Source organism: Amblyraja radiata, chromosome 4 (genome assembly GCF_010909765.2).
Source record: "Amblyraja radiata isolate CabotCenter1 chromosome 4, sAmbRad1.1.pri, whole genome shotgun sequence".
NCBI classification, from domain to species: domain Eukaryota; kingdom Metazoa; phylum Chordata; class Chondrichthyes; order Rajiformes; family Rajidae; genus Amblyraja; species Amblyraja radiata.
In genome coordinates, this window is record NC_045959.1 from 48,927,348 (window position 1) to 48,942,927 (window position 15,580).

Consider the following 15,580-nt stretch of genomic DNA (forward strand, 5'->3'; position numbering starts at 1 on the left):
TCTGCCTTTGGCCCACAAATAAGTTATCCATTCCATTCTTCCAGGTTGGCCTGCTTTGCTGCCATCAGGTTGGGAATACACCCATCATCCCCTGGAACTAACCACCCACAAATAGGGAATCAGAGTAGCTGTGGATTGATCACTCACCCCAGGATCAGGGTCTACCTTGCAATAGGATCAACTCCCTCAGAATCAAACTGAGAATCAAGGATCAAATCACACACCACCCAATAGAGCTAGGGATTGGATCCCTTCCTTTCCTTGCTTGCCACCAGATGTTGGTCAGACTTTATGCAAGGCTATAAACAATTTCAGAAAGCCTTCTATCAGACCACAAGCCATTCTAGTTGGATAGAAGGCTTCGTTGGAAGGCAGTCATAGGTTGAATTCCAACCAGGTCTCCATTTAATTAAAACTCTCAAACGTATTTCACAACAGGAAATTTACCACAATCAGCAAGTTTGTGCATATTCAGATCTCTGACTTTACCCAAGACTGTATACTTTCCTGAAAATAAACATTTTCAATAGACCAACCATCTGTATTTTATTGGTGTTAGCAATCTATTCTACTCTGTACATGATTTAAAAAAATCATACATTCCAGCCACAATGCACCCGAGATGGTAGGAATGAATGTTCAAGGTGGTAAATTGAATATTATCAAAATATCATGCGTTGTCTCATGTGGTGTTAAACGTGGAATTGTCCCAAACCAGAAGAATGTATTCCACTGCATACCAATTGTGTTATTTAAATGGTAGAAAGAGTCAGAGGATTCCAAAAATCAATACCCCTGATTCTGTAAAGCAAACCAGAAAGCGAGGTCCCATTTAACTATTGCTGAAATCGGTCTTATTTTAGGTTATCAGGTTAATCTTAGATTATCTTAGATTATCAGGTTAATCTTAGCTTTGATGTTTGTATTCAGTGCCATTCACTGCCCATAAGTATACAAATGAATTTTGTGTAATTAAAGTCAAGGCATGTGTTGATGTCACTGCACGTGTCCAACTGCCTCAATGTGACGGCAAGTAACACATGAAGAACTAAGAAGAAATGTTTTTGATTCATTGAGTCAGAGTGATACAGTGTCGAAACAGGCCCTTCGGCCCAACTTGCCCACACCGGCCAACATGTCCTAGCTACACTAGTCCCATCTTCATGCATTTGGTCCATATACCTCCAAACCTGTCCTATGTACCTTGTCTAACTATTTCTCAAATGTTGGGATAGTCCCTGCCTCAACTACCTCCTCAGGCAGCTTGTTCCAGAACAAGGGGTCACAGTTTAAGGATAAGGGGGAAATCTTTTAGGACCGAGATGAGGAAAACTTTTTTCACACAGAGAGTGGTGAATCTCTGGAATTCTCTCCCGCAGAAGGTAGTTGAGGCCAGTTCATTGGCTATATTTAAGAGGGAGTTAGATGTGGCCCTTGTGGCTAAAGGGATCAGGGGGTATGGAGAGAAGGCAGGTACAGGATACTGAGTTGGATGATCAGCCATGATCATATTGAATGCCGGTGCAGGCTCGAAGGGCCGAATGGCCTACTCCTGCACCTATTTTCTATGTTTCTATGTTCCATACACCCACTACCCTTTGTGTAAATGGTGAAGGATTCGATCGCAATCGGCACACAAAACCATAATATTACAATGAACAATGACTCTCTCTCTCTCTCTATTTATCTGTCCCACATAAGAGATTAGTATACAAACCTAAAGTGCACGGTATTGGGGGTTCAGTATTGATGTGGATGGAGAACTGGTTGGCAGACAGGAAGCAAAGAGTAGGAGTAAACGGGTCCTTTTCACAATGGCAGGCAGTGACGTGGGGTACCGCAAGGCTCAGTGCTGGGACCCCAGCTATTTACAATATATATTAATGATTTGGACGAGGGAATTGAATGCAACATCTCCAAGTTTGCGGATGACACAAAGCTGGGGGGCAGTGTTAGCTGTGAGGAGGATGCTAGGAGGCTGCAAGGTGACTTGGATAGGCTGGGTGAGTGGGCAAATGCATGGCAGATGCAGTATAATGTGGATAAATGTGAGGTTATCCACTTTGGTGGCAAAAACAGGAACGTAGACTATCTGAATGGTGGCCGACTAGGAAAAGGGGAGATGCAACGAGACCTGGGTGTCATGGTACACCAGTCATTGAAAGTAGGCATGCAGGTGCAGCAGGCAGTGAAGAAAGCGAATGGTATGTTAGCATTCATAGCAAAAGGATTTGAGTATAGGGGCAGGGAGGTTCTACTGCAGTTGCACAGGGTCTTGGTGAGACCACACCTGGAGTATTGCGTACAGTTTTGGTCTCCTAATCTGAGGAAAGACATTCTTGCCATAGAAGGAGTACAGAGAAGGTTCACCAGACTGATTCCAGGGATGTCAGGACTTTCATATGAAGAAAGACTGGATAGACTCGGCTTGTGCTCACTAGAATTTAGAAGATTGAGGGGGGATCTTATAGAAACGTACAAAATTCTTAAGGGGTTGGACAGACTAGATGCAGGAAGATTGTTCCCGATGTTGGGGAAGTCCAGAACAAGGGGGTCACAGTTTAAGGATAAGGGGGAAATCTTTTAGGACCGAGATGAGAAAAACGTTTTTCACACAGAGAGTGGTGAATCTCTGGAATTCTCTGCCACAGAAGGTAGTTGAGGCCAGTTCATTGGCTATATTTAAGAGGGAGTTAGATGTGGCCCTTGTGGCTAAAGGGATCAGGGGGTATGGAGAGAAGGCAGGTGCAGGATACCGAGTTGGATGATCAGCCATGATCATATTGAACGGCGGTGCAGGCTCGAAGGGCCGAATGGCCTACTCCTGCACCTATTTTCTATGTTTCTATGTGTTTTCTTTGTTTTTTAATTTATTTACCTGAACAGCCTCAGCTGTTAGAGAATTGTTGCCTTGGTTATTCTGTGTAATAAGGTTGTAACATTTTTAAATTGTGCTGAATATTATAGTGAACAAAACAATTCATGTACACAGAGCAATTCTTTCCACCATTTCCCTAACATCTACAAATTGTGACTTTTATTCATAGCATTTTGTCTGTACGAAGTTTGCACGTTCTCCCTGTGACCTGCGTGGGTTTTCTCTGAGATCTTCGGTTTCCTCCTACACCCCAAAGACGTACAGGTTTGTAGGTTAATTGACTTGGTATATGTAAAAATTGTCCCCAGTGGCTGTAGGATAGTGTTAATATGCAGGGATCGCTGGTCGGCACGGACCCGGTGGGCCAAGGACCTGTTTTCTGCGCTGTATCTACAAACTAAACTAATCTAAATGACTAATCAAGAATCCTCAAGAACAAAGTGGAAAATATCAAGGTGAACAATTCTCTTAGAAATATTTTCCTTCTAAATGTCTGAACAGCTGCAAATTTTGTCTTGCACATAAAGTGTTAGGCAAATCTTATTAAAATGGTATCAGAGGCCAAACGTTTCCCAGTATTAATCCGTGGATGAAACATTTGTAAAAAACATTTATAATCACAACACCATTACTTTCATAATGCACAAAATGATTTAGATTATCACAATATCAGGTGCTCAAATGCTATGTAAAAATACCTCAATGATAAACTGTTTTTCTTTAACTTATGCCCAATTCTCTCTATATTTTTATGACAATTCTGTTTTCTGCACTTAGAAGGAATTAATGCACATATTGTGTTTAAAAAGTTTTCTAGGATGCTTTATCGTCAATGCAGAATTTATCAGATTGTAACTATAATCTCTAAAATGACCAGAGTTTTCCTGCCTAGCTATGTTTACAGGTTAATTCTAAAATCTGCCAAACCAGCCAAACATTTTTGGGTTTCCCTCTCCCTCCCCCACATCCTTGAGGAGAATGCAAATCAAAGAAAAAACGTCCTGTGGGTAAAAGCTCAGAATTTCCCTGAAAATAACAACGCTGTTTTCTAAATCCCACCCAATTACGGATATTTTCCATGTTTCAATGTTGACATTGCATTCGTCATAATGTTCCAACCACCAAATTGGTGAAGGTCATGATTCTAGTCAGTTATATCTCTGAAAAAATGAAAGTTCTGAATGAAAATAAGTGAGTTCAGTGGTTAATTGATGTAGATTAATTGAAATACATAATAATATGTAAATGAATGTGCATGAACACTATTTATTCCCATGATAAAGTATTTTTTTATCCCAACCAAAATATTTCTAAACAATTGTATTATGCTAGTGCTTGAACAGTGATTGTAAACTTACATTAGTTCTTCCATTAATAAAGAAAGAGAGAGAACTCGGGGAACTGTCGGCCAGTTTAGAATAAAAACAGGAATAACTGCAAATACGCGGAAGGACAAGCAGCATTTACTGAGAGAGAAACAAAGTTAATGTTTAAGGCTAGAGATGTAGAAATTACAGATGCTGGAATTTTGAGCCAAAAAAACAATTTATGAATATTTGAAATTAATATTTCATTTTCTGCAAAAATAAATGTTATTTATTTGCATTGATGTTCCCTCCAAGGTAATATTTGTAGTTGGCGACATTTTGAATCCATTACAGAAATAAATAAAATCCTTAAACATAGTTTAAGCAAAGTAAAAAATAATTACCTGTTCCATCATCAACATTTTCCACTTCCATGATCTCTGTATTTATTCTGCCACGAAAAAGATACCGATGTCCATCAGCTACTTTCTTTGTGTGTGTGGTATTCTTTAAACGCCTGCAAGTTTAAGTATTGCATCCTTTATTTAACAGGTCACAAACCAACATTTTACCTCCTTTCTAGAGTAAATTCTAATTGTGTTTATGTTTAGTTTTATGGAGTGTTAATGTATTCCTGTATTATCAAGGGCATAATCACATTATGTATTCAATATAAGAATTCATTGAGCACAAGAATAGTATTTAAATGAACTGATGATTTTAGATTATGAAGTTGTAAATGTAAAATTAATATTACCTGTAAAGCCACAATTTTCACAAAACCAAACACATGCAAATGTTAGAAATCTGATTTAAAAAATAGAAAAAGCCAGAATATTCATCAGATGTGGCAGAGAAACAAAGCTAATGGTTTAGGTTGCAAACTTTCAATGACGCCTTGTTCCTCGTTTCTCCATCCACATATGCTGCTTGATGCAATCACAGGGAGAAGGTATAAACGCCATGGAGACAGCACCCACAGTCTGGATTGAACCCAGGTCTCTGCCGCTGTAAGGCAACAACTCTATTGCTGTGACACTGCACCTCCCATTTAAATTAAGACAGGATTTGGAATAGCACTTTATACCCACCACCTGATGCTTTCCTGCATGCGTTTGACACAATATGTAGGAAAGCAGTAAATTATTTATTCTAGAATTTTCCTATGCAATTAAACAATGGTAGATTCCTATGCAACTTCAGAGGAGGATCAACAGTTTAATAGAATTTTTACAAAATTACTTTTCATGCTTGCAATGTAACTGATGTCTTGCTGCAGTAATAATGAAGTACAGAACCTCTTCTCCAGATTTGACTATTGGAGGAAAGTAAGTGAACAACATGTTAAAGAAATAGGGAAGGAAGTGAAGGGAGAATGGAGACGTCACTCACATTGGTCATCTTTAAATAAATTTGAGTTTTAAAAACCTGATTTGACACACGTTTCTTCTTCTTCAATGTGATAAAATGGGTACAAAGTGGAGTACAATGCGCGCTCACTAAATAAAACTATACATTTCAGTTCGCAAGCCATTAACTTATGAACAATGAAAAAAAAATTCTAAATAAAGATAGCCAAAAATGTATCTAAGAAAACAAGAGGCTGCAGATATTAAAATCTGGCGTAAAAAGCAGAATGTGTAGGAAGGAACTGCAGACACTGGTTTAAACCGAAGATAGACACAAAAAGCTGGAGTAACTCACAGAGAATGTTTCAGGTAACCTCACCCTGAGTATTTTTCTCTCATACATACGCACCTGTATACCTAGTTTTCTTCTCCCTTTGTTCCCGTTGCTTTCCCCTCCAATCCTCCCCACATGCTTCTCCCTCATCCTGGTTGCATCTACTCATCTGGTTCCAACTATCACCTACCTGCCTCTGTCCCATCCGCCCTTGCACTGCAATATGCTGACAATCTTTCCTCTTCCCTCTCAGTACCGATGCAAGGTCTGGCTCCAAAAAGTTCTTATATCCGGGTTAACTTATACACTGATGCTTGGCCCACTGAATTCACCCGGCATTCTGTTTTTTAAGTTTAAAATAAATCATACTTGTACCTGCTTCACAAAAATTAAAAATGTGTAAACAAAACAGCGTCTTGCACACAAATGCAGTCAAGACCCCAAAAAAATATTACATTTACATCACAAAAATATGTGATGTGATCAACCGTTAAACATCCTGCAAGCAGGACAAATTAAAATCTAAACATCAGTGTCAGGTGATCAATAATGCGCCTCCCCATGTGAAACTTCGAAGCATGTCAATGTTTCAGGAGTCTCATGAATCACGTGGAGCATTTTGCCACTCGCATCTTTGCAGAGAAGGGAGAAGACATGCAGGCAAATAGGATCTGGACATGATCTGAATGCATAACAGACCAATATTATCATCGTGAACTCAACTCGGTACCTGCTCAGTTCAGAACAATTAGGAATGATCAATATCTGTCAGCATTGCCAATGATGTCCACACTCCACGAACAAATGCTAAAAAAAATACCCTTTTCACTAAGACTCCTACTATTTTAATACTAATGAGTTGGTTTTTTAAATGAAAGTGATCAGAGAACAGGAAGTATAAACTTTGAACTTCAAACAAATGCATAGCATATGCAATGCATTACCAGCTGCTCTTATGAAATTACCAGCTGTTCTTCTGAAATTACCAGCCCAGGTTTATATACTTGATGCAATTTAAAGTTGCTGCAAGGAGCAGGTGGAAGAAATAATGAAAAAGTAATAAAATTAAAAAGGCTTCATTTTTCTGTCCTCAAACGTACAAGTTTGTACATGAATGGAAATGTTGGGCTAATATTTAACTTAACTGCAGACTGGACACCAGGGGCAAGTAGCACGAGGCAAGCATGGAAATTAATGCAAAGCATCTGTCAGTATTTTTTAAACCAGCCACTTCATTAAAATATTATATTTTGGTTTTGAGCAATAGGTTCCCATCCCACGCATACATAAGTCAATTTCAATGTCATTGTTTAAAAAAGTCCATTCTATTGTTCACAAGTTATAGGAGTTGAATTATGCCATTCGGCCCATCGTGGTAGATCTTTGCCTCTTAATCCCATTTTCCCGTCTTCACCCCATAACCCTTGACACCATTCTGATCAAGAAATTGTCTATCTCTGCCTTAAATATATCCACTGATTTGGCCTCCAGAACCCTCTGTGGCAATGAGTTCCACAGATTAATTCTGAGGCTATGACCTCTGGTGTTGGACTCTCCCACCAGTGGAAATATCCTTTCCACATCCACTCTAAGCCTTTTATTATTCTGTAACATACACTGTGACATACTATTATGATATTATGCTTTTTTTCTGTTGAATATTGTATGTGACAGCTGGTAATTATGGCTAAACTGCCATATCTAATAAACACTTTAAAAACTATATTTATAAACGGGGTTTATACCTAAAAGATACTCATTTAATAATCTGAGACGTCTGTTTAATATAATGTACTCGCATAAAGTAGAGGAAGAAGATATATCAATTATTTCTTTGGATGCAGAGAAAGCATTTGATCAGGTAGAGTGGCAATACTTATATAAAGTACTACAAAAATTTAATATGGGAGAGAATTTTATAAGATGGGTAAAATTATTATATGATAAACCGATGGCAAGAATTTTAACTAATAACATGTTATCTCAAAAATTTCAACTATCAAGGGGTAATAGGCAGGGATGTGCACTATCACCCCTGCTATTTGCCCTTATGATAGAACCCCTGGCTGAAAGTATAAGAATTCATCCGAATATTCAGGGCTATAATACCAGAGACTCAAAGAATAAAATCTCATTATATGCAGACGATATACTTTTATATATTACAAAGTCACAAACGAGCATACCAAATTTATTAAACTTAATAGAGGAATTTGGGTCTTTTTCTGGATATAGAATAAACTGGAATAAAAGTGAAATCATGACATTAAAACCTCAAGAACCTACACACTTACTGAAGTTCCCCTTTAAAATCGCAACAGAAAAATTTAAATATTTGGGTATTCAGATTACTAGAAAATATAAAGCATTATTCAATGCTAATTTCATGCCTTTATTAAATAAACTTAATACGTTGATTAAATTTTGGAAAACACTTCCCTTATCATTATTAGGTAGAATAAATGCAATAAAAATGATCTTCCTACCACAATTACTATACCTATTTCAATCTATACCGGTATATATACCAAAATACTTTTTTTTTAAATTAGACTCTAATATTACTAATTATATTTGGGACTATAGATCACATAGAATCACAAAAAAACACTTATGTAAACCAAAAGAGGTCGGGGGACTTTCACTTCCGAATTTTATGTATTATTACTGGGCAGTGCATATTAAGAATATGATTTATTGGTTGGATAGTTCTACCCAACAGACAGAATGGATAAAAATGGAGAAGGAGGATTGCCATCCTAGTAATATAGGAACGATCCTCTTCTCCCCAAAAAAACTGAATAACACAATATATAAGAAAAACCCAATTATATATGGTACAATAAGAATTTGGAAACAAATAAAATTATCTTTAAAATTAAGAAATCTATCACTGTTAATGCCAATAGCGAATAACCCTTTATTTAAACCATCTCTTATTGATAAGACATATAACCAATGGGAAAGTCTCGGAATTAGAAGGATCGGGGATATGTATGAAATGGGAAACTTACTATCATTCCAACAATTACAATTAAAATTTAAATTGAAAAACAACCAATATTTTAAATATCTTCAGATTTGCGATTTCGTGAAAAAATATATACAAGGATATCAAAAAGTAACTCCTGACTTATTGGAAGAGGCAATGAATATTGAAGCTGACTCACAAAAATTAATATCATATTTATATAATAGTATTCTAAATATAGACCTACCATCGACAGAGGTACTTAGAGAAGAGTGGGAACGGGAACTAATGATAAAAATTACGAAGGTTAAATGGGAAAAATACCTGATATATATTCACAAATGTTCAATTAATGTAGGACATAATTTAATTCAATTTAAAATTGTACATAGATTATATTACTCAAAAACAAGATTGAACAAATTTTATCCAAATATATCCGCCACTTGTGATAAATGTCTAGCCCAAAAGGCAACTATAACACACTCCTTAGTCTCCTGCATAAAACTTTATAGATTTTGGAATGATATTTTTGAAATATTTACAAAATTATTCAAGACAAGAATGGAACCTAATACTGAAATGATTATATTTGGCGTAATGGAACATGGGAATAAATTGAACACATCTCAAAATCTATTCCTTAACTATGGTTTAATAATAGCAAAAAAATTAATTCTTAAATTTTGGAAGGGTACATCAATACCAACGCTTAAAATGTGGATTACAAGTATGTTGGACACCGCTCATCTTGAGGAAATGCGATTCCTCCTAATGGATAAATCAGACCAATTCATAACGAGTTGGTCTCCATTCGTCGTTTTTTTGGAATCATATGGTGCAACACAATTGTAAAAAATAACTGTTTCAGGACTGGACGAGGGTTGGTCAAGACTATAAATAATGATCTCCTCTTTTTTTCTTTTCTTCTCTCTATTCTCTCTCTCAACTTTCTTCATTTACTCGTTTTCTTTTTTCACACACTATATATTTCACATCTTTCTATCCTTTACTATCTAACTTCTTTTTCTTATTCTAATCTTTTTTTCAGTGTAACAAAAAAAAAAAAAAGAAGTTGTACATAAAATGTATTATGAAAATATATATTAGGCACTTTGGTGCCATATGACTGTACTTACTTCTAATAAAATAAAATATTTAAAAAAAAAAAAAAAAAAAACTATATTTATGAAGCACCTTTCATGACCTCGAAACATTAGAAACGCCTCACATTGAATTAAAAAATGTTTGAATTTACTCCTTCATAAAGCTGCATGACAGTCAAGAATGAAGTGAGATTAGTTGTCATATGTACCGACAACAGAATAATGAAATTCTTTCTTTAGCAACTTATCAGTTCCCTAAATGCAATACACCCAGATAATATATTCTTTTAAATTCAATAAACAATTTAATAACCAACTTATGCCAGCTCGGTCCCACCCCATAAATCCAATATCTGGATAATGTGTTTTTAAGCTATTGTTAAGGAATAAATATTTGCCAAGACTCAAGGGAAAATTCCTCACGGTTCTTCAATCATGAGAGGAAACCACCCGAGAGGAGAGACAAACCGTTGATTTAAAATCTTATGCAATTGTTGGTTATTCTGGCTGCATTGTTCTCTGTCAATAGTGCAACATTCTGTGGTCTGGTGTTAGAAACAGGACATAAGTCACAACTTTATAACGGAGGCAACCTGCCCACCATGAATGATGAAAAAGAACAAATACTAAGAAAAGTTGGGGTTTTTTAAAACACAAAATGGGAAATAGACAAGTAATTTCCTTAGAATGAAATTTATTTACTAGTTTTGTTAATATTGGCCAAATTAAAGACACCATAAAATGGAGGATCCCTGCATTTGTCAGAATTGCTTAACCTTTGTCAGTGGAAATTTACAGGCTGTGGTTGGCGCCGACCAGTCTGGGCATCAGATTGATATGTAAGGATGAAAGATCCAGGTGTTGATCCTCATTTCCCCTTAATTGATAAAATGTATAAAAACTCTGCAAACAAATTTTAATGCATTGATGTGATTGGATTACTGCAAACTAATTGTAGATATTGTAAATAATGTTGCGAGACAGTTACCCTGGTGTTTGTTGATTGGCTAAAGTGTTAAGCCCTGGCAGGTTTGTTTGGATTTCAGGGTAAATGTTGCATTATTCAAGTTAAATTAGCTTCTTCCAGAAGCTTCTCATGAAACAATGTATGAGAGACCCTGTTATTGGTTTGGGGAACTGTCTATAATGTACTGTTGTAATTAATATGATTGATTGGATTGTAAAGATACCACCCTTATGTAGTTCAGCCCCTCAAGGTTTGGGGACCTATAAAAGGCAGCCCCCGCGAGGTCCTTTGTCGATCTTCTGGAAGAGCGCTTGGGACTGCGTGACCTTTTGCAGGGCTGCCAACTCTCAGGCTTTGAGCATGAGAATCACGCCCTCAAGCAAATTCTCACGCCCCCCCCCCCCTATGCTCCCTCAGGCTTGGTCTCTCGCAATTTCTCACTCCCAACTCTCACCCAATGTTGGCAGCCCTGCCATTTGGAGTGTTTCGGCTGGTACGAGGCTGAAGGGCTTGGCCAGGCAGATACAAGGATCGAACCCGCGGAGGTTTAGGTATCGTATAGGGCAGTGGTTCTTAACCTTTTTGGCACCAGTACGTGCATAAGCGAACAAAATACTGTATGTGGTATGTACCTTTGTTGGGTTCCTAAACATGGGCTCAACAAATTGATATGTTATTTGTGTCCCCTTCATGATCCCCGGGAAAGCCCCAAACAACCCCCATAGGGGGTCATGATCCCCAGGTTAAGAACCACTGGTATTGGGGAAATTGGAGTGCAATCCAAAAATAAAGATTAGTTGTTCCAGTGCTTGACTCAGTGGTTTTTGAATGAACTAGACTTGGGGGTAAGAGTGAGAAGAGTGGATTTACAGTTTGAGTTATATTATTTGAAATCAAAATTAAAATGAGTGGAGCCACTTTACAAGAATAAATTCACAAATCTAATTGCCTGGCTATAAAGCCTATAAAGTTAATTTTCATTGGTAGCCCATATTTCCGCAGGTTGGTATAGTTAAGTTCTTATGTTAGACTATGAGAACAGGATATTATTATCCTATTTCATTAGATGTGATACTATATAGTTTCAACTTGTTAAAGATGAATAATGTGGTACACCAAATATATACTCGACACATCTGTACATATTCAGCAAATACACTGCTCCAACCCTTCCCACCATCACCTTCACATATTTCTTTCTCTTCAAACTTAACTTCAGACAACTTTTGACGAGGTGCTCGGCAATTTAGAAATGTGGGGTACCGCAAGGCTTGGTGCTGGGACCACAGCTATTTACAATATAGATCAATGATTTAGATGAAGGGATTCAAAATAACATTAGCAAATTTGCAGATGACACAAAGCTGGGTGGCAGTGTGAACTGTGAGGAGGATGCTATGAGAATGCAGGGTGACTTGGACAGGTTGGGTGAGTGGGCAGATGCATGGCAGATGCAGTTTAATGTGGATAAATGTGAGGTTATCCACTTTGGTAGCAAAAACATGAAGGCAGATTATTATCTAAATTATGTTAAATTGGGGAAAGGGGAAGTACAATGGGATCTGGGAGCTTATTCATCAGTCAATGAAAGTAAGCATGCAGGTACAGCAGGCAATGAAGAAAGCGAATGGCATGTTGGCCTTTATAACAAGAGGAGTCGAGTATTGGAGCAAGGAGCAAAGGTACAGTTGTACATGGCCCTAGTGAGACCACACCTGGAGTATTGTGAGCAGTTTTGTTCCCCTAATTTGAGGAAGGACATTCTTGCTATTGAGGGAGTGCAGCATAGGTTTACAAGGTTAATTCCCAGGATGTCTGGACTATCATACGCTGAGAGAATGGGGCGGCTGGGCTTGTATTCGCTGGAATTTAGAAGAATGAGAGAGGATCTTATTGAAACGCATAAGATTATTAAGGGTTTGGACACGCTAGAGGCAGGAAACATGTTCCCGATGTTGCTGGAAGTCCAGACACAGCTTTAGAATAAGGGGTAAGCCATTTAGAACGAAGACGAGGAAACACTTTTTCTCACAGAATGTTGTGAGTCTGTGGAATTCTCTGCCTCAGAGGGCGGTGGAGGCCGGTTCTCAGGATACTTTCAAGAGAGAGCTAGATAGGGCTCTTAAAGATAGCGGGGTCAGGGGATATGGGTAGAAGGCAGGAACGGGATATTGATTGGGGATGATCAGCCATGATCACATTGAATGACGGTGCTGGCTTGAAGGGCCGAATGGCCTACACCTATTGTCTATTATTGGTTCCTCTGGTAATTCATATTAGGATTCGCAAATCTTGTGAAGGACAGCCACGCGTAAATTATGTACTGCAAATGGAGCATGATATACTTTAAAGCATTTCCATATCATAAACAGTGAAAATGAAAACACTCACCTATGCTTCTTTTTACAATATACCAGCAAGTTATCAAAGAGGAAGAAAATTCGTTCCTGAATATTCCCAGCTGAAATTTTCAGTAGAGTGCCTTGCATCAGTATTTCAGTGCATGCATCTGTTATGTTGGATCCCTGAAAAAAATATAAAGCAAAATAAAATTAATTATTGACAGCTCAAAGCAAGAAATAATCAATGTACTTCTTTTCTTTTAAAATTCGATTAGCAAATTATTTGTACAGAACTTCACTTGTCTCTCTGCCATGATGGCCACGGTAATCCGAGGACAATTTTTGTATTATTTCGCTAAAGTAGCCAATGAACAATCAGAGAACTCTCACTTCCAAAATCTCCAATTGAAAACTAAGTGCCAGTTAAGTCATATTTAAAACGCATAAAATTAAATTTAATGTGCATGCAGTTTATTCATAATTCCATTTTTCTTTATCTCAGTCTGAAACCAACTCAGACCTTTTGATCTATTTTAACTCTCAAAACTCATATCCTTTAATTGACAAATGTTAGAGAGATTGAAAATAAAATATTTTCCTTCCCCTCATCCAGTTTCTTCCAAATATTATGAATACTGAATTATAATTATTTAATTTATCGTTGTTAGAACATAATAGACTACATTACATTCTAGGCGTCTTCATGACTAAATGTTAATGTCTTGTGGTGTTGTTGAATAGCTGGCAGTATGTGGAAGCTGTGAGAAGTGGGTGTGAAGCTTCCAAATGGGTTAAATGTAAGATTGGTTGAACATACGAAACCAGACGGATTGCCATTTATGGTGGGAGAGTGAAGTGGCGTCCTCTATATTGGGAAAGTCAAACATAAACTGGGAATCATTCTGCAACATAATGTAGGTAAATGGGATTATATAGATAGATACAATAAAAGGCATAGACACAGTGGGTCATACGGCCTATTTTGATTTGATGTCCTAAAACTCTATATTCAAATAAACAGCTCAATTTATTCCTATCCAATGACTCCTGAGCTTACAATTGCCCATCACTTGAATTCTCTGTGCACCTCCCACATTAACCTTCCATCTTTGGCCTCTTATGTAGCTCCAATGAAACCCTGTGTAAGCATGAGAAAGCAGATCACTGCTTCAGACTTTCAACCCTGGAGCAAAACAAAAAATGCTGGAGAAACTCAGCAGGTGAGGCAGCATCTATGGAGAAAAGGGAAGCGAAAGTAGACCAAAAATTGCTGGAGGAACTCAGCGGGTGAGCCAGCATCTATGGAGAAAAGGAAACGAAAGTAGACAAAAAATACTTGTTTCTCCATAGATGCTGCCTCACCCGCTGAGTTTCTCCAGCATTTTTTGTCTTCTTTTGATTTTTCCAGCATCTGCAGTTCCTTCTTAAACATTACATTCTAGGTGTCTCTTTTACTAAATGTTAATGTCTTGTGGTGTCTTTAAATGGCATAAGCTCATCCAGTCACCTGCTCTAAATTGGCATGCAATGGAGCATCTGAGAAAAGGTCTGACAAACTGAGATAATTCATTTTTAACATACCAGTTTTACTGGCTAGATTTAAAAAGAATCCATGCAGCAAATATTAAAATAAAATTGAGTACTGGGAAAAAGCAAGCTTCTAAAGCACTCTTGTCCCCAAGCTAACTTCTAAATTACAACCCGAGTACATGTCATCAGCAAGGCCAACACCTATTATCTATACATATTGGCTTCTGATGACATTGAATGCCTGTTCCTGTCATTGAGAAGCATTCTTGTCAGAAGCAGATCACTGCTTCGGACTTTCAATTCATGGAGCAAAACAATGAATTGAATAATTTCAGATAATAATTGGTTAGTTCAGATGAAACGTCAGTGAACTGAATAATTAATTCTGTTTCTCTAGCTACATATACTGCCTGACCTGATGAGCATTTCCAGCATTATGTTTTATTTTCAGGTTTCCAACATCTGACTTTTGATGATGCTGATCTTAGTAACTAACTTACCCTTTTATTTTACCTCACACAGAAACTACAACTAAGCTTTGATCTTGTTAAAATCCAAAAATAGCCCTCCATTTCCTCAAAGCCAAGCAGCAAGCTAAGCATTTCCTTCTGGAAGAAAATTCTCAAGCTTTTCCCTTTTGTATTTCAGCTTATTCACCCAGAACCAGATGTCGATGTTTTAAAACAAATATTATCCATTCCATGACAAAAAGCTTGGGACTTGATCTGAGACTTTGGCACCCACTCTGAATAATCAAAACTGTTTATTCACAATTCAAAAATGCGGTCTACTTCCT

The 15,580-nt window shown here is 37.4% G+C and overlaps 1 protein-coding gene across 2 annotated transcripts in view; it reads right to left on the bottom strand.

Annotated features, from left to right (window-relative positions):
- Window positions 1-15,580, bottom strand: part of prex2 (phosphatidylinositol-3,4,5-trisphosphate dependent Rac exchange factor 2) — a 352,555-nt gene that overhangs the window by 258,375 nt on the left and 78,600 nt on the right. For both annotated transcript variants that reach the window (XM_033019360.1, XM_033019359.1), the window contains 2 exons: window positions 13,304-13,437; window positions 4,590-4,702 (listed from right to left, as the gene is read on the bottom strand). In XM_033019360.1, the coding sequence (XP_032875251.1) occupies window positions 4,590-4,702; window positions 13,304-13,437 (247 nt within the window). The remainder of the gene's footprint in view (window positions 1-4,589; window positions 4,703-13,303; window positions 13,438-15,580) is intronic.